The sequence below is a fragment of the Alligator sinensis genome, unplaced genomic scaffold, assembly GCF_000455745.1.
Source record: "Alligator sinensis unplaced genomic scaffold, ASM45574v1 scaffold88_1, whole genome shotgun sequence".
NCBI classification, from domain to species: domain Eukaryota; kingdom Metazoa; phylum Chordata; order Crocodylia; family Alligatoridae; genus Alligator; species Alligator sinensis.
Window position 1 is genome coordinate 1,333,753 of NW_005842347.1, and position 26,116 is coordinate 1,359,868.

Below are 26,116 nucleotides of genomic sequence, written 5' to 3' on the forward strand. Positions count from 1 at the left end.
TGCTTTTTATCCACCCTGCTCTGCAGATCTCTACCACTTGAACAAATGGAGTTGCTAAAAATATATGTTAGGTTGTTTCTCTCTATATGAACTAGCTGGTAGAAGGGGACAAAACACTTTTTGCCACTGGATTTCACAGATATTTGCCAACAGCAAGGGAATATCAACATGCAAGAATATTAGCTTCCTTTAAAGATCAACTGCCTGGCAGTGTAGTCTCTCCCTTTGCTCCTCACTGAATCTCACTTTTCCCCAGGACTTAGCTATAGGAATGGCAGGAGAGGTGATTGCCCCAGCCTGCCTTATGTCTGAAGCCAATGAGTGACTGAAGGCTTCATCCCCAGGCCTAATGCCCCCTGAATAGGGCAAGTTTCCCATGTCAGAGTGCCCTTCTCATTGGCCACATTCCCCTCAGGCAGATGTTTCACTAGAGCTGCTGCAGGACTTTGTTTCATCTTTATGAAAATTTTGTCTTATGAACTACCTATCTCCTCCACTCTCTGTCTCCTTCCTGACTCCTTGCCGTTTCATAGATTTCATAGACATTAGGGCTGGAAGGGACCTTGGAAGATCATCAAGTCCAGCCCCCTGCCGCAGGGGCAGGAAGTCAGCTGGGGTCATAGGAGCCCAGCAAGATAAGCATCCAATTTTCTCTTGAAAGCATTCAAAGTAGGTGCTTGAACCACCTCCGATGGCAGGCTATTCCAGACCTTGGGGGCTCGGATAGTAAAGAAATTCTTCCTTATGTCCAGCCTGAAACGGTCTTGCAGGAGTTTATAATCGTTCAACCTTGTTGTCCTGTTCCCCACTCCCAGATGTAGTTTCCTTGGCCAGTCTACCCCAGTCTCTCTCTCCCCTGGCTCCTACACTAAATTCTACCCTGAAGTCATCCTTCAGTCCCAGTCTTTATTCACAGGCTCCTTATCCAAATTTGTCCATCCAGTCCTTTCTTCAGTAGCCTAGTCTGGGTCCTGTCCCTTCTGCATTCAAATCAGATGGCTTTTTTCTGTATGCTATCTGCATGTCCTTGAGAACACAGGAGAGAGAGGCATCCTACTCTCAAATCCCTGTTGTATGCTTTGCAAATTGCTGTGTTCAATACATGCTTGCTTCAGAGAAGGACTTTTTTCCCATCCCCACGCGTTAGTCTGGCAGCAGCTCCTCCCTCAGTCCCCCCAGGTTGGTGGCTGGCATCCTGTGTGTCCTGCTAGCCCCGACTGATGCTTGGCCATGCCCCCTATGCTCCAGCAGGAAGGGGTGAGAGCCTTGGAGGGCGTCCCTCTTCCCTCCCCTTTGGCAGTGGCTGGCAGAGATGCTCTAGCGCCCCCCAGCTTCTGGCTTGAGCCTGCATTTCTTGATTTAACAGAGAATGTCTGTCCAGTTATTAATCCGTTTAAGCTGTGCAGCTTAGACTAACCTGCAAACTGTGACTTGGTTCAGGCTTAGGCTTTTTGAATGTCTGTCCCTAACCTAGAGGTCTGTAAAATCAAGAACATATTTTTCTTACACTCTGTGAGCTTGTTTATCATGTGTCAGTAATGGGTTGTGAGGAGGATGGCACTGAGCATGCCCTGCTCACTCACATCCACTGATGTGCTTCAGAGCCTTAAGTTCACCCATGTGGCTACTCTGGACTCACCACTAGTAGCCACTCACATTTGCATCAGAGATGGAGGGCTCCAGAGTGGCTACTCAGGACAAGTCTGAAGGAGCATCACTGGTGAACATTTTGGTTCTAAAGTGCATCAATAGGTAGGTGGGAAGAGCATTGATGGATTGTCCTTTCCTCCCTGAGACCCACCACTGACACGGTTTACACAAGTCTTGAAAGGTTGGGTCACTCTGAAATTGCATCAGGTACCCTTCCAGTATGTACCCTTGCTGGGGGGAGCTGACTTCAGCTGTGTTTCTGCTGCTTATAAGAGAGATGACTACAGGCATGCTCCCTTCAATTAGAATCCTGCTACATTCCATAGGAGTAGTCCAAAACTTCATAGCAGCACAACTGTCTAAAAGTTGTCTTTTGGTTTATTGCTGAAGAATGCAATGAATGCAAGGACCATTCTGAAAATATGTCAGTGTTTATGTAAGGGACCTGTGGCACCTGCCATCCCTATTAGGGCTGTGCAAAATTTCACCCTGTGTTTTGTTTCGAAGCTGTTTCGATGTGTTTCGAGCTCAAAACAGTGCAGTCGAAATGAAACAAAAGCCTTTGAAAAAGCTTTGAAATGAAAGAAGGGCACTCGAAACGTTTTGAAAGTTTTGAAATGTTTTGAGTTTTGAAGCCAGGCTTACTTCGCTTCAGTGCCGGCAGCAGCAGCAGCCTCCTGTCATCCGGCAGGCAGATCAGGGCCTTCCCACACACCCAGGAGGGCTGTGCCAGACTTCTCCTGGATGTGCAGCCCGCAATCTGCCTGCCAGTTCATGGGAGGCTGGTGCTGCCGCCCGGGACCAGCAGCAGGCAGGCCCAGGGCAAATGAGCTTGTGTGGGGACCTGCCCCTGCCCCGGAATGGGGGCGGTGGCAGGTCCCCACACAAACTGATTGGTACCGGGCCCCGCACCCTCCTCGGGCTGGCCCCGGTACGGGGCCCAGGGCATATCTGCTCGTGTGGGGACCCGCTGCCTCTTCGATCCCAGGGCGGGGAAGGGTGCCTACATGAGCTGATTTGCCCCGGGCCCCACACCCTCCTCAGGCTGGCTCCAGTCTGGGTCCCGGGGCATATCAGCTCATGCAGGGACTTGCCACCACCCTGGTGCACCCAGAGTGCAGGCGGTCCCCACATGAGCTGATTTGCACTGGGCTCCACACCCTCTTCAGGCCAGCTCTGGTATGGGGCCCGGGGCATATCAGCTTATGCAGGGACTCACCAAGAGGGCTGTGGAGGGCTGTGCCGGTCTCCTCCTGGGGGTGCAGGCGAGCCCCTGATCTGCCTGCCAGATGACAGAAGGCTGGTGCTGCCAGTGGGGCCAGTGGCAACACTGATCTTTCCAGTGCTGTGTGGGTGAAACATCAAAACAACAGCAAAACAGTTTCGACAAAACGAAATGGAACAGTGCTTTTGAAACAAAACAAAACTCGAAACGAAACACAGTTCTGTTGAAACGGACATCGAAGCGGAACAATGCTCTTCTGCACAGCCCTAATCCCTATCCAGATCCTGAAAATTTCAAAAGTCTTATGTTGGGCCACACCTAGAAAGATTCCAGTGCTTGTGGGAGGAACAGCAGCATTGGTCTCCTTGAGATATAAGAAAAGCCTGTTACTAGGCAAGGGTTAAGCAAACATTAGGATTTGAAGTGGTGGGCTTGAAAGAATGGAGATGGGCAGGGAACTTGTGAGAGGAGACTGTAGGTTTAATTTTTGTGTGGAAATTCCTAGTCACTACCTGTCTGACAGGGAGAATCCTCCTAGAGTTTGTGCTTGCAGGGAAGGGAGAAGTTTGTGCTTGCAGATGGAGTTTGTGGCCTGAATGGTAAGCCTCTGGGGACACCAGAGTGACCTTTGAGTTTAGCAAATTTGAGGTGCAAATGGAAATTGAGCCAAGAACAGACATCTAAAAGAAATCTACTTGAGAGCAGGCAATTGGGCATCAGTGTATTACCACTGTAGTAGAGGGTCTGATCTTGATTCCACTAGAAGAAGAAATGTATAGCCTTGAACGGCTATGTTGAGGGGTCCGGCATTCTCCAGTGGGTCAACATAATATTTCTTTCTGAAGCTCTCATTGTGCTGTAGCTTCATTCCATCAGGGACCACTCATCATTTTCTTCCATGAGGAGATTTGATTGTGCAAAATGTCACACAGGAATGTTTCATCATCAGACTGTTACCTGTGAGCCCATGTCATCTCCAGAAATATATGTTGGGTTCTAATTTAGAGATCATAAGTCCAGACTAGAGTATGCATTACGATATAGGCTACTGAGACAAAGTATCACTTGTGTAACATTACAATGGGCAGAATATTGCACAACCTTTCTGCTGCCTCCAGATGATATGGACTCATTGAGAGCTTTCACTGGTCATAATCAGCCTGCTTATTGGGCACAAAGGGTCCAGTCTGGTCCACAGGTGAGGCCCCTGCCACTCATCTGGCCTGCAGAGCCAAAGATTGAGCACTACTGAACTAGAGGTTACTAAACAGATAACGTATCTAGTATGCTCTTGGTGAATCTTGGGTTTTGTTTGTTCCCATGCCACTAAATGGCCTCAGTTCAGCCTGAAGTGAATCAAGGTAGTTGGGTAGTAATGTTATGTTTGTTAGTTGTAGCCTCATTCGGAAGGTGTCCTGTACCCTAAATGCAGACCTAATAAAAGTGAATTCCTATATGCAAGTTTTGGAATGGAGTTAAGACAGGACTAGTTGGTGCATGGGTCACTATGGAGCAAAAGACTGCTGAGTCTCTATGCTGGCCGGGAAATTCTGATACTGGTGTGGCTAGCTTCAACAACTGAGTAAATAATAATTTGTCTTGATCAGTTTAGGATTTGTTGCCTGCTGTGACTGCCATTGGATTGGCCCAAGGAATTTCTAACTCAGCTCATGTAGCAGATCACACTCTAAAGTTGGGATCTAGTGGAAAGGTGGAAAAACAATTTACAGATGTGTGGTCAAATCAAAATAGCTGTTCAGTTAGACTAAATCTTATGAAAAGATATATGCTCTTTTCCATTTGTTATTCTCTTCTTTAAAACTTTAATTCATTTTCTGGTGATAAGAAAATACCATAGGGTGAAATCCTGGCTCAGTTGAAGTCAGTGCTGTAAACTCCCATGGGCTTCATTGGAGATGGGATTTTGTGTCCCATGCTTTGTGCAATCAGTCATGCAATGCAAACACTAAATAGGCACCGTTCAAAACGAACAGTTCACACACAATTCATAGGCTGGCAGTTCTTCATATAAATTCTTTGTTGAATGATGGCAGATAGTAAATATACTTGTGAAAAGCAGTCATTATACAAATGAAACGTAAAGAGAAGAAAAGGCAGTATCTGGTATTTTACATACAAGAAATAATGTGACCAGTTCTGAATCTGGTTCCAGCCTTAGGAAACGGTTCAGAAGCAGATGAAACCATAGGCTCCTGAGCTTTTAGTTTGCTTGTACTCATGCTGTTTTATTAGTAATATTATCCAGCTAACAGGCCATGTTCTGGAAGGGTGTTTGTTCTTGTCTTTTGTTGTCCTCTGTTAGTAGCCTGGTAACTTTTGGAACATTTTCTTCTCTTCCTTCATTTATACAGGTCTTGATTGTCTACTCATGAACTACAACAAATAACAAATGTGACTGACGTGGGGCGCACAGAGTTTTGAAGTGCTATGCAGCTGGTGAAAAAATGGTTTCTGGCCTCATACCCTCTACCTGCCATATCCTGATCAATTGAACTGTTACAGGCAATGAAAAATCTAAATAGATTTTTAGATAAAATCTAAAAAGACAAATCTAAATAGACAGAGTCTGTCTATATCAAGTACCTGAGTTCAATATAGCTTCTGACGGGGGTTTTAGCAGGTTAACATTGCTTGGATTCAGGCTGCCTGTCTGCCTCTTTGTTAGCAGAACAGGCGCTAAGAAGTAAGGCAGTGGTTTGTGTGTGTATGTATCTCAGATCTCAGTCTTCTTGGAAGGAGAGAGAGAGAAAACTCCAATATAATAAATGTATGCTATGTAAGAATAACCTTATGTACAAACACAGAATGGGAGATAATTGTCTGAGCAGTAGCATTATTGAGAAGGACCTGCTGGCTTTGGTGGATCACAGACTCAACTTAAGTCAGCAATGTGATGTAGTTGCAAAAAAAGCCATTAGAGTTTAGAGCTGCATCAAAAGAAGTATTAGGTGCAAGACACAGGAGATGATAGTATCACTTGACTTGGCAATGGTCAGGCCTCAACTAAAGCATCTGGTGTGTTCTGGGCTCCACATTTTAAGAAAGATATGGAAAAGATGGAGGAGGTCCAGTAAGCAAGTTACAAAAATGATAAAGGGGTTGGAAGGCAAGCTGAACAAAGAAAAGTTGAGACAGCAAAGGTATAATTAGCCTGGAGACAAGGAGATTAAGGGAGGACAGTTTTCAAATATAAGAAAGACTGCCACCAGGAAGAAGGAGAAAAACTGTTTTCCCTCACTGCAAAGGGCAACAGGTCTAAACAGCAGCAAAGCCAATTTAAATAAAATCTCAGAAAAAAATCTTCACTTTCAGAACAGAAGGACAACAGAAAAAGCTGCCAAGGAAAGTTGTAGAATCTCATTCATTGGAGGTTTTCAAGGGGAGACTGAGTCAGCACAGGACTGAATTGTTTAGGGATAGCATTCCTGTATTCATGCAGGGAGTTGGCCAGATGAGCCCTGAGGTCCCTTTCAACCCTATGATTCTATGGTTTGGGTAGTGCCCTCCCATTCCTTTGCTACACTGGTCGAAGATAAAATGATGATGGGACAGGCAGAGGAAAATGAGGTGGGAAGAGCAGGCAGAGCTAGTACTTGTCTGGGTTGCTTCAGTGGCTAATCAGGGATTGTGTCTTGGTGCAAGATAGCTGACTGAGGTTTTATGCAAAAAAAATTTGATCGGGGAAGCAGTTTGAGGAGTGGACAGATGCTTTATTGTGACACAGACTACTAGGGTAGGGCTGCTGTTCTGTTTCCAGTGCTTTGTGATTGCCTTGTAGCACATTTGGCCAGAGTGGTGTATTCAGTTTGTGCTTGGCTATAAAGGTGTAGGCCAGTGGTGGTCAACCTCTCCATCCCCACTGTATAGGAAAAAAAAAAAGACCCCATGTACTGGCCCTGGGTCATTTGCCATGGCTCTGGGAGCAATTAATGCTGTTACTGCTCCCTCACTACCAAATTTCTAGACCTGTGGGGAGCCCTGTGGCCCAGATGACACAGCCCTGCAAGCTGGAACTAAGCCACAGACCGGAGGTTGAACACCATTGGTATAGGCTGTTTCTTTGCATCTGTACTGTTGTCATCTTGTGTTTGGCTTATTCAGTGTGTTCTGCCTGGGGTCCAATCACTACAATTTTCTGTATTGTTTTGTATCAGGAAATATATCTGAAAACCATTCCAGGAAGATCAGCTCATGCAGAATGCAGCAGACAAATGCCTTTGTTTAGTGAAGCATCTCTTAGGGAGCACACGGTATCATTCATCTCTGCTGATTTCCAGGATGTTTTTGGGTTTAGTTCAAGATGTTGATTTTGACCAAAAAGCTGTGAATAAGTTTGGTACATGCCTGCCTGAGAAATTGCTTCTTACCCTCGTGACATCAGCTGACACTCCAGGGCAGACCCTCCACTAATTGAATTGGAAGGGGGCTGCAAGGTGAGAGAGGGCTCCTTGAACTCACTGCTACTCTTGGTCCAAAAAAGTCTGATTCTGTTGACCTGAGGCTCACAGTTTTGAAGAAAGTGTAGGTTAGAGGAAGTGATTCCTGCTTATTCTGTCTAATCTATTTGTATCTGTCTGTCTAGGATATTTCTAGTGCACATATCACCTTGGTATCTAAACACATTCCCCAGATGACCAGGGCCCTTCTTTTTAATAGTCTTTTCCCACTTCTCTTAACTTCACTAGTTTGTTTAATAAAGTTGAGAATTGCACAGGGTTTTATAAACATGTGTTATTAGATTTTAAATCTGTTTTGAAAGTGCCTCTATCCAACTCCCTCCTAGTAAAGTGACCTTTTTAAATGGAGGGAAGTGGGTTTAGATGACAGTCATGATAAATGCGGTCATGTTCACTCAATAAAATAAGGCCCAGTGCATTTGAGGATAAATCAGTGAAATGTACAGCCCCACCTGTCTGTCTCCATCATTCATTTCCACTGTCACTTTCACAGTGGCTGATGGATCACAGTTGCTGTAAAATTAGACAGCCTTTAATCTCATTTCATCCTGATTAGCTTCTCTTTACCCTTTCCCTCTAACTCACTGACTGACACGCTAAAAACTCACACTGGGCTGTGTTTGAGCGTAGCGTACAAACTTCTCTTCAAATACCCTTTCTGTGGGGCAAGCAGGTGTTTCCTTGAGTTGAAATTTAAAAATGAGAAGGTCTCAGACTAATGTTCAAATAAATCAGCAGGCAAAAGGACCGCTACAGAATTAATAAAAGCTGTGGTCTGTTTGGCCAGGCTATGTGGGAGGCCCAATTCTTCCCTAGTTACACTTTTACAAGTCAATGATTCCAATAGGACCGCTGCTATTAGAGGCTGACCAGTTCCACCAATTTTGATTCTTCAGTATGAAAAACTACATCTCACATAACAATAAAGCATTTGTTTGTAAAAAGTTACATTTTAAAATTAAAGTTTTATTTCTCCCCTGTAAAATCTGTTTATTCCTATAGTTCTTGCTCATTAGCATAGTACAAAATGACGAGGAACACTGAAAATGCCCAAGTGTAAAGAATGGAACATTGAGCATTTTGCAATTCTAGTGCAAAAAAAAAATTCCTTTCAGATCTTAACTGTTATTTTACCCTCCATAGATTAGAAAATACTCACTGAGCCCACAAGGAGCTTATAAACTGCAATACTGCTGTCAAGATGCATGTGGCTTGGAAAGCAGAACTATGCCCCTAATGCCATAGGAGACAGAGGACACAACAGAATTAGTGTAGTGCCTCATTGTGGTCATCTTTTCACTTTGGGCCTGATCCTGCAGCCTTTCCTTATGTAAACTTTCTGGTAATTTTATTCTGAGTAACCATTAAAATGGTGATGGCAGGGTTTGGGGTCATTAAGCCCAATCCTGTACCAGTGGGAATTTTTCCACTGAGTTATGTACGGGCAGAATTAAACCCTTATCATTCCAGATTTATTTAGTTATTTATTTTATTAGATTTATATTATCCTTCTGAAAGGGAATCTTAATAGATACATGATAGTTTATATGTATGAGAATGGCAGATAAGCTTAAAATATTGTTTTTTCTCTATTGACCCTACCAATGTGGAGGATAAACAAAGCATTTGCAAAAATAAAAACCAAAGGGCAACAAATATGTATGTGTACTGTGTGGGCATTGCGCTTGTTGATAACTGCTCTATACGAGGACAAGGGAGTCACGGGCCGTGGTCATGGATTCAAATCATTGGCTTAATCCTAAATTAAAAAAATAACAGTTGCAGAGTGGCTAAGAACTGATGACCCTGCCTACTGGAACTGGAGAGTATCTGATTAGCATTTAGGGCAAGCAACACCCGCACTCAGCATTCAAAAGAGATCACCCAGTGTCCTCTGGAGACGCTATCTTGTCTTGCATCCCATGCTGCATTACAATGAAATAGTTGAAGCCCAGTTTATCAGGTGAGGTTTAAAATGGGGAAAAAGTTACTGGGATTTAAAGAACAGGATAATTATTTGTATTTGGGAGAACTACTGCACAGTGATTTATAAGACATCAAAATCTCTACTCTTTGAAGCCTTTCATTGTGCTAGAAAGCTATTACTAGCAGTTACTTGATTATATAAAATTTACCAGTAGCAAATAACATTAATTAATCCATTTCCACTAAACCAGCCTAATTTAAGAATTGCTTCACTTATATGACTTGTAAGAGCACAGACTATGAAAATGATATTCGACCTTTACTGGAAACTAAAAATGTACCTTGCTTATTCATCATTGCCTTGGCAAAAACTTCAGTAAGAGGCTTAAATGAGCCCACTTGGTCTTTAAGAAAATGTGTCCTAAATAACAAAGCTGTGCATATTTCTTTTTATTATTATTTGCATATGCTATACTGCACAACTGCAGTCTGAGAAAAATAAAAGATAATAAAACAAATGAAATGAGAGATATATCACCCAAAATAATCCAAGTGTGAGATAGGCTGCCTTTTCTGGCATTGGCAAAAGAGCACAACGTAAGAGCTGGCCCTGAGTCATATTGATTTCCCACTGCACTGGTTTCCTAAGTGCTCTGTTGATCCGTGTCAAGCAATAAGTTCCCTGCCTGTACATGCACATCACCTCCCCATTTGTCCTCACCTAGATTTAAGGTGCCCATATGATGAGCTGAACAAGGACATCATTTTTCCTACTGGTGTCACTGGGCCAAAACTACTATGTGTGGTATGATAACTGATGCTATGTAAGTTTACATTTACTGTATGATATTACAAAAATGTTGCATAGCACAGTACAGTACATATTATATATATAAACAGCATATTTTTTTACTTTAGCTCATGCTGAAGAAATTGTAAATGAATATAAAAAACAGAATGTTGTGATTTTATAAAAAAATAATTCTACTACCTCCAAAGAAGGATATTGTAAACCTATTACCACAGTTTTGATCTTTCTTAACAAAGGGCTTCCTGATTAGATGAATAGAAAATGTGTGATTGTGCTGCTAATGACATTGTACAGGAAATTAAGCGTATACATTTGGAGAAGGCATTAAATCAGCAGGACCTTAATTTAAAAACTTAAAACTGTATGGAAATGCAGCTTGTTCATTGCTGTGTAATAGAAAGCTACTGAACACACTGACTCTTCTTGTGGAAACACTGCCAACAGAACAAAGCTGGGCTGAGGTTTTATAATGTTTCCTAGCATCCTCTGTTTTATTTTCAGGCAATATCACAGCTTCACCCATTTTGGTGTGTCTTATTTTTAGAAAGTGTGCAAGTCGGACAGGTGTATAGAAAGTAAGAAAGCAGAATTTATGTAACCCGGTTATTCAGTAATTTACAAGATTGAATTACATTAAACTAATATTAAACCACTGGATTTTAGCTGCTCTTAATTCACTGGACATACATATTTGGAATAATGCATTCCCTATTATTTTGTGGCTATTCAGTTCCAGTTTTGAGGTCTATTTTTTGTACCATTGTTAAAGTTAATAATTTAAATAACCAGTGTGCTAAAACACAGCTTGACAAAGAATGCTTGTTTTATTTGCAGTTATGCCATATAATAGTGCCCATCACTGTGTTGTGGAAGTTGAAAACTTCTTGTTCGTATTGGGAGGAGAAGACCAGTGGAATCCTAATGGTATGTACATAGACAGACAGATAGATTCTCACCCTGATCTCTTTTAATGCTATCTAAAGCATCAAGTGATGCAGCAGTTACTGAATAATTTTGAAGATCCTTGACTCAGTTGTTGAACTAGTCAAGACCAGTTATGTCTCAGCAATGACACAATAAATATCTGGAGCTTTAGCTTCTCCATCATTCACCAGTTCCCTTATCCCTTGAGGAAAGCCACAGGCAACAGAACAAACTCTTTCAAAGGCAGATACAAGGCAACAGCTGTTAAGAATTTTAGCCCCTGTTCCCAGCCCCTTTCCAGTCATAACATAATAATGTGGCTGCAGTAAATGAATGCTCTCTCTCTATTGTTAAACAAGATACTTGCAGCTAAAGTTGTTAATGTGTTAATTATCTAGACTCCTAGACTCTTACACTAGTCCTTTTTTCTAGTCTTGCACAAGAGCTTCCCATATAGATTATCTTCTGCTACCTTCTTTTGATTTGATTACTCCATAAATTTACTGAAAAGAGAAATTAAACAATTTAACAGGCTTCTGAGCAAAGCAAAAGGAGAATACTGTGCCTTGCAAAATTCACAAAATTGTCAGGGCAATGTTAAAAAGCTTGCACATGAAGAAAGAGTTGTAGTTGTAGCAGTCTGTGTAACAGAGATAATTATGACTGAGAAACTATAAAACAGCTTGCAGGTACACATTTTTACTTTAAAACACCAGAAGATCCAGCTGAAATTACATATACTGCATATATTTTATTGTGAATGCCCCATTTCAGCATCTGCACTAAACCAAATTATAGAAAATTGTTACATCTGTTCACTTCCTAAAATCAGAGACAAACAACCTAGTCCACTCTATAAGCATATTTCCGGTGTAGTTAAAAAAAATCACTAAGTGTCTTAGGAGAAAAACCCTTAAGCACTTATTGTAGGATCTCTTATATATTCAGCAGAAGATGTCACAGTATTATTATTATTATTATATTATTATATATTATATTATTATTATTATTATAAACTATCTGCAGCAAACTGACAGGTGAACAAGCCAGCGAAGGAAGGGTGGGGGGTGGGCGCTGATAACAATCCTTATCAATCACTCAATTAGCAAAACAATAGCCTCTCTCCACATTACTTCAGAATTCTTTAATTATTAATAATAATAATTATTATTAATAATAACAATAATGTTAGATTAATATCCATTGTCCCCATCTGAGATTGGGGCCCCATTGTGCTAGGCACTATATGTATGTATTTGTAAATACATACAAACATTACATGTCTACTGGTGAAATAATCTCTACCAGTTCAAATGTGTACAAATGTGTTCTGTGTACAAACATGCATAGGGCTTCAACTGGTTAAAAATATGCAGAAGTGATGGAAATCTCGACCATATTGGACTAGGCTGAAATCTAAATTGATTGGGGTTCAAGTGTTTGAATGAACATTTGTATACCACCCCAATCAAATAGAGCCACTACAGTGCCCAGTGGTGACAATTAGAGCCACTGCAGTGCCCACCCCAGCATGCCTTGCTCCCGCCCACCACCCAAGGGAGATGCTCTGTGACTCAGGCTGTACTGATAACAGCTGAGGGGCTAGGAATGTCCAGCTTTTCTCCTTAGCTCCTACCCCCCTACCATGTGTGTGGCTGAAGGGTTAGGGACAGACATTCAAAAAGCCTGAACCTGAACTGATTCAATCTTTACAGGTTAGTTTAACCTGGCTAGGCTAAATCAGTTTGTGACCCAGACAGACATCTCAGAAATGCAGTGGCTCAGGACAGAAGCCAGGGGGTGCTAGAGCAGCCCTCCCTTCCCTTCTGCAGGGAGCTGAGCTGAGGGGGATGTGGCCAGGTCCCAGCAGGACTCTCTCATTAGGGATGTCTGCCTACACTGTCCCAAGCTTTTCCCTGATGACTGTTCAAGGGGTGGGAGTGTTGCCAGCCCCCAGCCCCATCCTAGTCATCTGAGGCAAGATGGGGTGTGCAGTGCATGCATCTGTTAATGATACGGAGCTTTTCAATCTCCCTCCCTGCTTCGTCATACTATCTACAGCAAACTGACAGGTGAACAAGCCAGCGAGGAGGGGTGGGGGTTGGGGGGATGCTATAACAATCCTTATCAATCACTCAGTTAGCAAAACAGTAGACTCTCTCCACATTACTTCAGACTTCTTTAAACAGCTTACCAGCTGACCTGTTGATTAGCTCCAAAAGCCCTAAGCATTCACTATTCTGTCTTCCTGTCCCAGTGAAATTGAAGAGAGAGAGACACACCCAAACAATTATCGGCATTAGCTAGCAAACCACATACTTGCTACGGTCCCTGCTGTGGCAGAGGAGGAAAGGAGCTCTGCTTAATCAGCGAGTGGTGAGAGGGTGTGGAGAGGGGGGCACAGGGAAGCCAGAAGACCCTGGTGTGCCTGCAGGTCTGTGCCGAACTGCAGCCAGGGAGCAGATGGGAGTGGCTAGCTCTGCTGTGGAGCAGAGAGCCCCAGCCAGCCCAAAAAGCATTCCGGCATGCTGGGGGAGTCTGATATAACTTAAACCAGCAAGGGGTTTGGGACAGACATTGTATAAACCAGTTTGAGCCAAATCAGTTAAGTCTGATACTACATTCAACCAGATTTATCTCAAACTGCTTTCAAACTGGTTTATGTGCATTGAACTTCTGTTCTGTTACAGGTTTAAACCAGTTTCTGATCACTTAACTGGTTTATGTGTAATGTCTGTCCCTAGCCAAAGTGTGCAGTTTAATGTGCTGTGGGCTGGGAAGGAAGGGGTTGGAGATTCAGCCCTGTAGTACTTCAGAGTCCTTTGTTTGCACCCCCATTCTGGTTGTGGGGGCTGCAAGCAAAGAGCTGTCAAATCTTGCAGGGGGGATCTCCCTTGTGGCACATTAAACCCTGAGCTAGTGTCCCCACACATAGGACTGCAAATGTGGAGAGACGGTAGAGAAATCTACCTCCCACACTCCTCATAGGTAAATTAAATGCTGCAAGCTTTGGGGCTTCAAGTGCAGGGTTTAATGTGTGCCATGTCTGCAACCCAACGCAGGCCCCAATTGACTCGGGTGTGGGAGAAGGGCTCTGAAGTGTGGCATTGGGTTAAATGCTTCCCCCCCAAATAGGGCTTAGTGCTCCGAGCTCTGGCTGCTGTAGAAGAGCTTCCTGTGGCCAGAGCCCCAGCAGCACAGCAGGGAAAGCTCCTCCCCCACCATGACCAGAGCTCCAACTGTGTCTGCGGTGGTAGGGGAGCAGTCCTAGCTGCCTGTGGGCAAAGCCCCCGACCCCAGCCACAGCCCCAGCTTCAAAAGACAGCTGTCAGGGAAAGTTGTGAGGAGGATGGGGTGGTCTCTTGGGACCACAAGCTAAGCAGCCCTGACTTATCGTCCCCTGGGCTGCTGTCACCTCTTTCTAGCTGACAAAGCATGCTGGGATGCATGCTCTGGAGCCTCCTGGCTGGGTGTTGTCAGCAGTGCAGGCTGTCTGCAGGGCACACAGGCAGCCCTTTGCACATATGTAGTGGTTTTACCGGTTGAATTTCAAATGGCTTAAACTAAGTGGCTGAACTTCAACCAGTTGAATTGAACATTTGTACATACCCTATATGACTATATATATGTCTATACCATAGTAAGACACAGTCCCTTCTCCAAAGATTTTATAAAAGAATAGTTATTCCAAATAAAGAGTGCAGGAAGTGTAATTACCCACATTTTGCATGGAAACTGAGTCATAAAGATTAAGTGACTGGAGCAGGCATGAAATCAGTGGCAGAGGCAGCAGAACCCAGATCTCCTGTCTGTATTAAGAGATTTATACCATCTTTCTCAGTACCTTAACGCTAAGGATATCTGAATCAACTATTAGAGTCAGAAGGGCTTCCCCAGATATAAGACACTGTGCCTGGAACGCATAGGATTCAGATGATCATTCCATATAAATATTAAATAAATGATTTATGGGAATAATGAAATTGGATGATCACCAATATCGATGATCTCCATACTCTAATAAAGATGTATCTTATGCATCAGGAAAACATGAATAACATGAGTACTTTGTCTAACTGCTGGACTTGTTTCTTTGAACTGATTTAAAATAAATGGGGCATTTCATAACAACGCACACTATTCTCCCAATTACATTTATTCTAAGGCCCTTTTCTATCATTCTGGCTGTGTAAAAGGGAATTAAAATAGGTGTGACTGTAATTGACCTGCCAGAGTACTAAAGAGACTGCATTTATAAGTGAGAATTTCTTGAGTGCTTTTCATGTGAATCAAAATGAGAACTTTAAAGCTGTTTTTTGTTAATTGGAGAGGTACTCCCTTTACATTGGGAAAAACCTGGCAACTATTGGCATAAGCCACCAAACCAGGAGATAACTTACAGATCCTGTAAAATTTCTATAAAGAATCCATGGACCCTGCACAATGATCTTTGGGGTCCTCCTCCACCCAGAGATCATGGGAGGGTGCAATTTCTCACTGCTACCTCCTCTAATGGCTATTTGGAATCAGCTACAAAGGAGGCCTGGAAATGTTGATGGGATTACCATTGAATATATATGGTGGTTGAATGCCATCAGGTTTTCGTCTGCCCATTTTCTGAGACTGTCAGGGTCAGCCTGGATCATCATCCTGTCCTCGGGTGTGGACACTATACCCCAAAGTTTGGTGTCATCAGCGAACTTGACCAGTCCGCTTCTGATACCAATGTCCACATCATCAATAAAGATGTTCAAGAGTATAGGCCCAAGGACGAACTTTGGGGGACCCACTGGTCACGGTGCACCACGATGATTTACTTCTGTCAACTACCACTCTCTGGGTTCGCCCTCGGAGCCAATTCCCCAGCCATTGGACTGTGATGTAGCTGAGGCCACAGTTGGCCAGTTTTTCTATGAGATGATCATGGGATACCAGATCGAAGGCTTTTTAAAAATCTAGATATATGACATCAATCTGCTCTCCCTTATCCAGGTGATATGTCACCTGGTCATAGAAGGAGATGAGATTGGTGCCCCCTCTTCCCTGTCTCACGTGCCAGGTGGCTCCAGTTGCGTCGCTCCCTGGGGGACTGGGACAAGTAGGAACTGGGAGGTGGGGTGACCCTTCTCGGCTCCACTCAGCTGCCCCGCAGCTAGGCTACATCCCTTCCACCACCATAATACCATTAAAGAGCTCTAAGGACACAGCAAATGAAGAGGTCTTTGGTTTGTAATATTTATAGCAGTATTAGAAGCATCCAAAATGGAAACTGATGCTTGTATTCAGTATCTACTAGGCACTGATCTATAGGTGTCTATAGATCAGTGCTGGAGGAGGGTGGGGAGGGGGCGAGGGACGTTGGAATTAGAGTACCTGCAGCATCTTGTGTATAAGCATCTCCATGCTTCAAAATGGTGGCGAGGGTGCTTTATCTAAAGCTCTTTGACAAGCTTTAGATAAAGCCTCTCCAAGGCCATTTTGAATCCTGGGGATGCTGATACATGAGACATGGAGGTTAGCTGGAGCACGGTAATTACCACCTTCCAGCAGAGTTGATTAATCGAGTCTGCTCCAACGCACTGTAATTACAGTGTATTAGAGTAGTCTTTGCGCTCATGTATGGACATGCTATATTTCTATTCTCTTGTTGCATTGAATATATAAACAAATAAACTAAAAAAAGAAAACTGGAACTAATATGACATGGACCCGCCCCTGCCCTGGTATTTTTCCTGACTGTTGCATTGTTGCCCCTAAATTGCATCTGCTTTTTTTCTTCATAGCTTGTAGGGACTGAGGGAGAGACAATAGGTAAATTCCTGGCCTTTCTGAAATCAGTAAGTTAAGATGTTGCCTGGCCCAAGATGACCTCATCCTAAAGGACCTAAAGACCTGGATCTGATAGAAACTACTGTACTATTCAGCAGCTGCCTACCCCAATTCTTTCAGCAAGCAGCATGCTCATATGCAATAGAGAAAATAAGATTGCTTTCAGGAGTCATCAACATATTTCTATGTAGAATGTGACCTTAAGTATTTTGAATAAAAACTCTCTGAGTATATATTTTTTTCTTATGTATGATCCAACTATTTTACTAACTTAGCTTGTAGCATGTGTACATAGGTGTGTGGCAGAGGGTGTCAACACTACAGATGTTTTGACAATGTAAAATATTTGCCCTGTACAATATCCGCTGACCGTTTATATAACGGTGACATACGTGTCTGGGTTATTCTGCTGTCTTTTGGAGCCTCTAATTCAATTTTTTAGTCACACTTACATAAACAAAGGTTTCTTTTTCAGAGACCCTCATGTGTTGAAGTCTCAGGTGTTACACAGAAATTGCCATGTACTCTTTGCTTCAGTCTTCTTGCTTTGTTGTCAATCTGCATGTAAAATAATTTGCAGTCTTAATATCATGAAAACATGAATACAATTCTGGGGCTTGACAGCAGGGATAAGCTAGTTAACTGACTTATGTTGCTCATGTTTCCCATTTTTAGCTAACACACATTGAATAAGACTCTGGGAGTATATTCTCCCCTAAGTGCACAAGTATACCTCCTACTAACTTATATCAGAGGAAGATAGAATAAACTTAATGTAAAGGCTGTACAGTTTATGCTTATGGTTTGTGTAGGTCCTGATATTTAAGCAAAACTTTTACACTGCTCCAAATAGAAATGAAGTGGGGAGGAAAAAGTACAGGTTCTACCTATGATTTTTCAACCTGCCACAAAATCCTCCAGGCATAAAGATGTCATGGAGAAGCCCCTTCTTGGGATAGAACTTGGTATTGTGTAATGATTTATGGCAGAGTTGAAAACACTGGGACATCTATTTTAAATACCGGTCTTGAACTTCATATTACAGAGAGGAAGAAGAATCTTTACACATTCTTACTTATGCCATTGACACTTGCTAAACCAAATACTGTAGTACCCAATTACTTGAATTATCATTGTACATATACTGAGATTATTTAGTATTATAAAGATGAACCCATCGTAAAATCTGCCAACTTGTAAAATATAATAGCAGCTTTTACAATAGCGATGCTAAATACATGAAATAAACCACTATCAAAATAATCTATCTTTGCAGGGAAACACAGTACAAACTTTGTCAGCCGATACGATCCCAGGTTTAACAGCTGGATACAACTCCCACCGATGCAAGAGAGGTAAAAACCTACTACATACTTTTAAGTATTTGTTATGTTGTCCTAAAAGGAGCTGAGGATTAGCTTAGTTTTGGAAGAAGGGAATCCTAAAACATCAATAAAGAGCTAAAGATACAGTCTCAGTGGGCTGATGCTGTTCTTTATACTCCTAACTTTACTGAAACATTCTAAATTCAAATTTCTGGGGGCCATGTTCTGAAATGTCAACACGTGCAAAATATCCATTGACTTTATGCTGGGAGAATTGTCTCAATAGTGATTACAGGATGGTGCAGATATATGTTCTGTCATGTTCCCTGAGCCAAATGGCACATAGAATATGCAGTAGACACCTGATGATTACTGTCAAGTGTCTGTTATAAGCAACTGAAACCTTCATGTGCCAGTTAGTCCCCACAAGGAGGAATTTTTCTACCACTTCAGCAACGCAAAGGTATCCTGCACCTCAGCGGTCTTTGTGTGGTCTTCCAGAAACTATGGCAGCCGATACAGATTAGAGCAGCATTCAGTTCATACTTTCATTTTGTATGAGGAGTGGCTTTGGCACTAGCACAGAAGCAGGCCCAGTGAGATATAAGCAAGGATCCGGGTTTTCCAGTTGCCATGGAAAAATGCAAATTTTCTCCTTTAAAGAAGAAAAAGAAGAGAAACCACAGGTTTCCCCTTGCAGGCTGGCGGAATTCTGGGGGGGAGCAGGCTGGGGGGAGCAGGACGCAGGGGGCAGTACATGCATGTGCACGTGTGCACGCATGCACGTGGTGCCCCCTGGAGAACAGCTCTCGCAGCTGCCTGCAAGTAAATCTATGGGGAGGAGGGCACATAGGTGGGGTGGGGAAAGGCAAAGCGAGCCCCCATGATGAGGGGGACAGTGGGGCAGGGTTGACCTGGGTTGTACTGTCCAGTGGTGATATGGTCTACATGTCATATCCATATACAGGATTTACCTTTGTAGTTGTCAGGAATACTGTGATAGATCTAAGACTGATCTGGACTACCTTAGCTCTACATTTCCATATTTACAAATACTTGGGCATCTTTTTCCTGTTTTTGGTTTTTTTTTACTTAGAAAAGCAGTGTTCTGTTTAAGGCAGGGATGGGCAATTATTTGGACCGGAGGGTCACTTAAGGAGTTTTAGTGAGCTGTTGAGGGCTGGGGAGGGTGCTTACCCCTTCATGGCTGTTTACACTGGCTGACATGGTGGGGTGGGGAATGCAAATTGATCCTATCCACCCCCAGGCTTGTCTGCCCCACACCTACTGTCAGGGGCACCAGATGGAGCAGGTGAGCAGGTAGGTAGGTGGGCTCTCCATGGAAACAGGCCTGGGACCCCCATAGGCAGGGTGTGCTCAGCCTGGTGGATGTAATGGGGCTGCAGGCGGTGGCAGCACAGGCCTGAGGCAGACCCACAGTCCACTCCCTGCACATCCCTGTGAAGGGCGCTGGTGCACTGGCCCTGGCCCTGCACTGTCGCTGCCCTGCAATCCTGCCCCAGCTCCAGTCCCATCTGCCCATGGCCCCATCCCATCCGCCTGGCCTAGTGCGCCCTGCCCACAGTGTCCATGGAGACACTGCCCACCTGCTCGCCCACTGTGTTAGTGCCCCCAGTGGTGGATGTGGGGCAAATGGGTCAGGATGCCTGGGCAGTGGGGCCAGGTCCAGCAGTGGCAGCAAAGACACTGGCAGTGGTACCTGGAGTGTCAGGGCAAGAACAAGCTGCCACTGCAGGGGCTGCCAGGAAGGCGAGTCTGGCTGCTGCATTGCCCCTGCCCCATCACCGTGCCACTCAGCCCCACAGACTACAGCCCCCAAGTACTTGAGAGCTGTGCACAGGTATAGGGAGGACTGTGCTATGCACCAAGTGGTACCTCCATGCCCAGGGGCAGCCTCCTGTGTCTGGGCCAGGTGAAACTGAGGGACCCACCATCGGCCAGATAGAATCACTTGGCAGGCCAGATCTGGCCCGTGGGCCCTACTTTGCCCACCCCTGTGTTAAGAACCTTAATTTATTTGTATACCTCTTTACAAGCTTTCCTTTTAAAAGGGTTTTGCTTCTGGGAATTATATGTGATGATAAAACATCTTACAGTTCTGTGATGGGGTATATAGACTAAGCAAAACTAGAAATGCCCAGCGCTCTAGGCATTCCTTTTAAGTGAATAGATATATGGAGGTCATTATCAGTGACCTGGAAGCTGGCAACATATTCTTGGGGAATCTGAAACTTTGGTAGTGAGCTTGATCTATCTCTTTGCCAGGGCCGTCCCCGGGCAGGGGGTGGAATTGGGGCAACTGCCTTGGACCCTGTGCTTTGGGGGTCCCCATGGACAGTGCCGTACAGGCCCCGCCATGGCCATTGTGCACCACTAGTTCTGTGCTCTGGCCGCTCGCTCCCCCTCATCCCCCGGCTCTGCACTCCAGCCGCTCGCCCCCTCGGCCCCACATGGCTGATATGCCCTGCCCACCCCTAGGGATGACTTTGCTCTTCACTAAGCATTATAAATACCTGGGAGCAAAACTCCTGAGAAGAGTATGGTTACAATATCCTCTCTCATATGACTACCCAGACTTAAGAACAGCACGTGTGACTGATTTTTGATTGATCAAATAAGCTTTGGATTAGGGAAGAGCCTTCTCAAACTCAAAATAGGAAAGCATTGGGTGGGAGCAGGGAGACAATAGTAGGGGGCTGGCCAGTTTTGTAACGGTAGGAAACATGGAGAAGGTTAATGTTAATATATGTTTGAGTGTAACCTTAACTTTGTGGAGTGTCAGAAACAGAGTATTCCTGGAGATTCTCAGCAGCACTCGATGTGATTGTGATAGAGAAGAGAGAGATGATCCAAGAAGGTGAAATTTAAATCTGTACTAGATATGGGGTTACATCTGAGGTAAATTCTGTTTTGGACTAAGATTTGGGTTTGGATTTAGTTGTGATGAAATTTTGATGAATTGTTCTTGTGATATCTGACGAAAAAGATTGGAAATCTTGTGGGGATTTAGCTATATCTGAACTACAACTAGAAAAGATGAGACAGTTTGTTTATAGGAGTTTAATTCTGAACCCTTCAGAAACGAAAAAGGGTTTAGATTTGATGAATCTCTTCAACACACCTAGAAAATGACTCCTTTACTGTTGACCCAAATGGTGGAGTGTAAAAATTCCACAGGCTCCTTCAGAATAGTAACCAGAATACAAAAGTAAGTTTTTTTGAGGGATCATCCAGTGATGGAAAAAATGTCATCAGGAGTTATTTTTTTTCTTGCTAGACTATAATGACTTGCTTAAAAAGTGCTAGAAGGTCTGTTAAGACAATAATTAACAGATAACACACCTGATTAAAGAGCTGTTATGCCATCTGATCCTCAGTGCCTTATTCAGGCAAATGCCTGTTAGTCAATAAGCTTTGTCTTTCCAAATAAGGAGTACAGGATCAAGTCCTCTCTCTCCTGGAATAATGCAGACACCATTGACAAGACAGACTATTTAATGGATCCTTCTGAATCATTGTAGTCCATCAAGTCAAGATCTACTTAGGGATTATAGTCTGTAGATAATCAGCCCGACAAACTATAATGGCATCTTTAAAATGTCTGTCAGGTAACTGCCAGTTGCATGCACAGGCGGTATATTCTTAAATTAAAAATCTGTATGAAATTTGGATGGATAAACTTTTATCTCCAATGCTAAAATCTGTATTAGACTGATTTCATTTTCTGAGTTATAAGGAAAATATTGAAATATTTAATCATTCCAATTTTAGATTCAGTGGTATGGAGGGGTGCACACTTTGTTTTGTTTTACTGAGAATTTTTCTGTGCAAAGATCATTTCAAAACTATTTGCCTGTGATAATACTTAGTACTTTCAAGCATAGCTCTTTAGTAAAAATACTAATTAAGTTGATCAGGGTGGGCAAAATACAGCCCATAGGCCAGATCCAGCCCACCAGACTAATTTATCTGCCCTGTGGGCACCTACCAATTAATTATAGGGTACCCAGCAATTAATTATAGTGTACCCTGCAGCCTACACACCTCACTCCCACCCTCATGGTTGGAAGGGCCCAGCCCAGGCAGCACATAGCTTCCAGCTGGGGCTCCTGCTGCCACTGCTGCAGCCTTGCTGCATCTTCCAGGGGATCTGCTCAGCTTCCCTATTGTCCCACTTACCCTGGGCACTGGGTAGGGAAGCAGTGGGAGAGAGGAGAGGGGGAGCTGCAGCTGGCTGGGAGTGTGGAGTGTAGGGATAGCAGCAGTGTGCAGGCCGCACCCAGGGGGGCGGTAGGAGTGTGGAGCTCAGCTGGGCAGGGTGTGGGTATGAGGGAGGATGAGGGGGTGTCAGGAGCCTCTTCACCCTCCCCACCCATGGTGCACAGCCCCCACTGCCAGTGGCACCACTGCACATGGTGGCAAGGAGCACAGCCAGACTGGCCAGCCTCTATCATTCAGGGCTCCCTGTGGTGCACACACAGCTCCTGGTACTCTCACGCCACCAGGGGAACCTGCATGCAATGGAACCACCTGCCTTCCCCACCCCGTGCTGTGCAGATCCCAGGACTCCACGGAAAGTGGAGGAGAGTCCTGCTTCCCAGTGGAGTCCTGGGACCTGCACAGCAGGGGGCGGGGAAGGCTGCTGGTTCTATTGTGCGGGGCTTCCCATGAGCTGCATGTACGCTGCACAGAACCCCATGTGCTTGAGGCAGGCTGGCCTGGCTGCGCTCCTTGCCACCATGTGCTGCACTAGTCAGAGCCATGGGCCGCCGGGCAGTAGTACCTGTGCAGGACATGAGCACCCCGAGCACCTGCCACTTGCTGCTGCTGCTGGTGGCAGGGGCTGTGTGCCACGGGGGGGGGGCGTTTGGGGGGATCCCCACACCCCCCCATCCTCCCACATATGGCACACACTTATACCCTGCCCCCACAACCCGCTTACATATACATCCCACAACATACCCTATTGCCCCCCCTGCACACACAGCCATACCTACTCACAAGCACCCCCACACCCCACCATACACACACACCCAACCACACCCCCACATACAATATACAAGAGTAAGACTTTATTTTTGAGTTATTATGCAATCATCTCTATATACATTATGCAAACCTAAATCATGACAAACATATTTTTTTAAATAAAATTAAAATATGTTATAGTAGTTGTTTGACCTTTAGTATATGATTTGGTTTTTTTCTGGTTCCAAGATGCCAACCCTCCGCTCCCAAAAGGAGTGCTTCTGGGAGGGCACAAGGGGATGGACTTCTGGTGGTAAAAGTCAGGGGTGGGACTTCTGGCCCCAAGATTGCAACCAGAGGGTGGGGCACCTGTAAAGGGGCAGGGCTACCCTTGTGGCCCTTGACAGCTCACCAGAACTCATTAAGTGGCCCTCTAGCTAAAATACTTGCCAACCTCTGAACTAGATAGTAAATCAGTACTCTGAGACACTTCTTCAAGAGCAGCCTAATTAGGCTATTAACTCCAATAAAAGGAAATACCTTTCTAGCAGATATATCTGATTACTTTCTCTGTCCAACACAGGGGTGCGCAAATCCTTTAGTAAAACAGAAATCCTCAACTTTAGGAAGGCTGACTTTCACAAACTCAAGAGACTGGTCAATCAGGCACTAAGGGACCATGGCCCTCTAGGAAGGGGAGTCCATGAGGAATGGTTGTTCCTAAAGAACTCAATCATCAAAGCACAAGGGAAGTCCATCCTGTCCCATAGGAAATGCAGTCAAAGGGCAGGGAAGGCCTCTTGGATCAACAGAGAACTTCTGGGTCTCCTGAAACTTAAAAGAGAAGCCTACACCAGATGGAAAACTGGAATCATCACCAAGGTGGAATACTCAGCACTAGCCCATACCTGTAGGGAGCAGTCCAGAAAAGCCAAAGCAGTAACCGAACTCAGGGTAACCACTGGAATCAAGGATAACAAAAAGTCGTTCTTCAGATATGTGGGAAGTCGGAGGAAGAACAAAAGCAACATTGCCCCCTGCAAGATCAAATGGGGCAGCTGATGTCTGACGCCCAAGAAAAGGCCAGTCTTGTAAATGATTACTTTGCATCAGTTTTCCACCCACCCAAGGGGGTCACACTGTCAGACAGGATGCAAAGTATCCAGGGATTGGGAGATGAGTCCACAATTGACATAGATCAAGTGAGAGAACAGTTCAAGAGGCTTGACATTCATAGGTCCACGGGCCCAGACAGATTGCACCGGAGAGTCTTAAAAGAGCTGCAGGACATCATAGCATGCCCTATGGCCAAGGTATTTGAAAGCTCATGGTGCTTGGATGATGTATCGGAAGACTGGAAAAGAGCCAATGTGGTCCCAATCTTCAAGAAAGGGAGCAAGGAAGATCCAGAAAATTAAAGACCCATCAGTCTGATATCCATCCCTGGAAAGATCTTGAAGAAAATTATCAAGAGATCCATCTGCAACAGGCAAATGGAAGTCAACCTACTGAAGGCCAGCCAACATGGTTTTATTATTGGAAGGTCTTTCCTGACCAACCTCATCTCCTTTGTGGAAAAAACTTACCACAAGAAGGAAAAACGGGAATGACCAAGGGAAGGCACCAGGGGAGGCAGGACCAAACATTGTTCTCCTGATACAACAATTACCATCATCAAAGACGTGGCAGGCGAGACCTCTGGGGTACCAACCCGAAGTCACCCCAATAGTCAGGCCGTGCTGTCCTAGGAGCCACGGTGAGGTTCAAGAAGAACCCACATATGCGATGTTAAGGGGAAAGGCATGAAAGACTACATCCTTATATGAGCAAGCATTGCCTGGACAAGGGAGACACTGTTCACGATATTCATCTGGATTTCAGGAAGGCTTTTAACTTGGTTTCCTATGATGTCCTCATGACCAGGTTGCAGAACTGTGGCCTCAACCATCTCATGGTCCAGTGGCTAGGGAAATGGCTCTGGTGTCGGACCCAAAAGGTACTAGTTAATAGGAACAAATCAACATAGTGCAGGGTTACCAGTGGAGTGCCCCAGGGTTCATTGCTCAGGCCAGTACTCTTCAATATCTTTATTAATGATCTGGATTCGGGCATCAGATGCAGACTGGCAAAGTTTGTGGATGACACTAAACTATAGGGGAAGGTGGTCATGCTGGAGGACAGACTGGGGATACAGGCTGACCTGGACATGCTTGTGAAGTGGGCGGACCAAAACCTGATGGCACTCAATGTAGAGAAATGCAGGGTACTCCACCTTGGGAGAAAAAAACAGCAACATACTTATAGGCTCAGCGGTGTTACACTTGGTAGCACCACGATCAAAAGAGACTTGGGGGTCTTGATTGATCACAAGACGGGCCATCAACGCAAACCAAATTCTGGCATGCATCCATTGATGCATCTCAAGCAAAACCAAGAACGTCATCCTCCTGCTTTACTCGACCTTAGTGAGGCTGCAGCTAGAGTACTGAGTCCAGTTTTGGGCCCCCCCACTTCAGAAGGGATGTGGATAAGCTCAAGAGAGTCCAGAGGAGAGCCACCTGTATGATCAAAGGCCAAGAGAGCAAGCCTTATAAGGAAAGGCTGAGGGACATGGAACTCTTCAGCCTGGTGAAGAGAAGGCTCAGGGGGGACTTGGTGGCTGCCTATAAGTATATAAGGGGGGTGCATCAGGATCTGGGAGAACACTTGTTCACCAGGGCTCCCCAAGGGCCACAAACTTCTAGAAGGCCTATTCAGATTCAATATAAGGAAAAACTTCTTTACAGTTCGAGTGTCCAAGGTCTGGAACAGACTTCCCCCCCAGAGGTAGTGCAAGCACTAGGCCTGTGCAAAGCGGCAAGTATTCGCTTTGGATTCAGCTGATTGGGAGGACAGTGGTTCAGTTCAGCCGAATCAGATCCAAAACACTTGGCACTGCTTTGGAGATTCAGCCATAGAC

The 26,116-nt window shown here is 44.5% G+C and overlaps 1 protein-coding gene across 1 annotated transcript in view; it reads left to right on the top strand.

Moving 5' to 3' along the window:
• Nucleotides 1–26,116, top strand: part of KLHL14 (kelch like family member 14) — a gene marked incomplete at its 5' end in the record, with an annotated part of 97,461 nt that overhangs the window by 50,448 nt on the left and 20,897 nt on the right. The window contains 2 exons of the mRNA XM_025210407.1: nucleotides 10,925–11,014; nucleotides 18,120–18,198. Of these exons, the coding sequence (XP_025066192.1) occupies nucleotides 10,925–11,014; nucleotides 18,120–18,198 (169 nt within the window). The remainder of the gene's footprint in view (nucleotides 1–10,924; nucleotides 11,015–18,119; nucleotides 18,199–26,116) is intronic.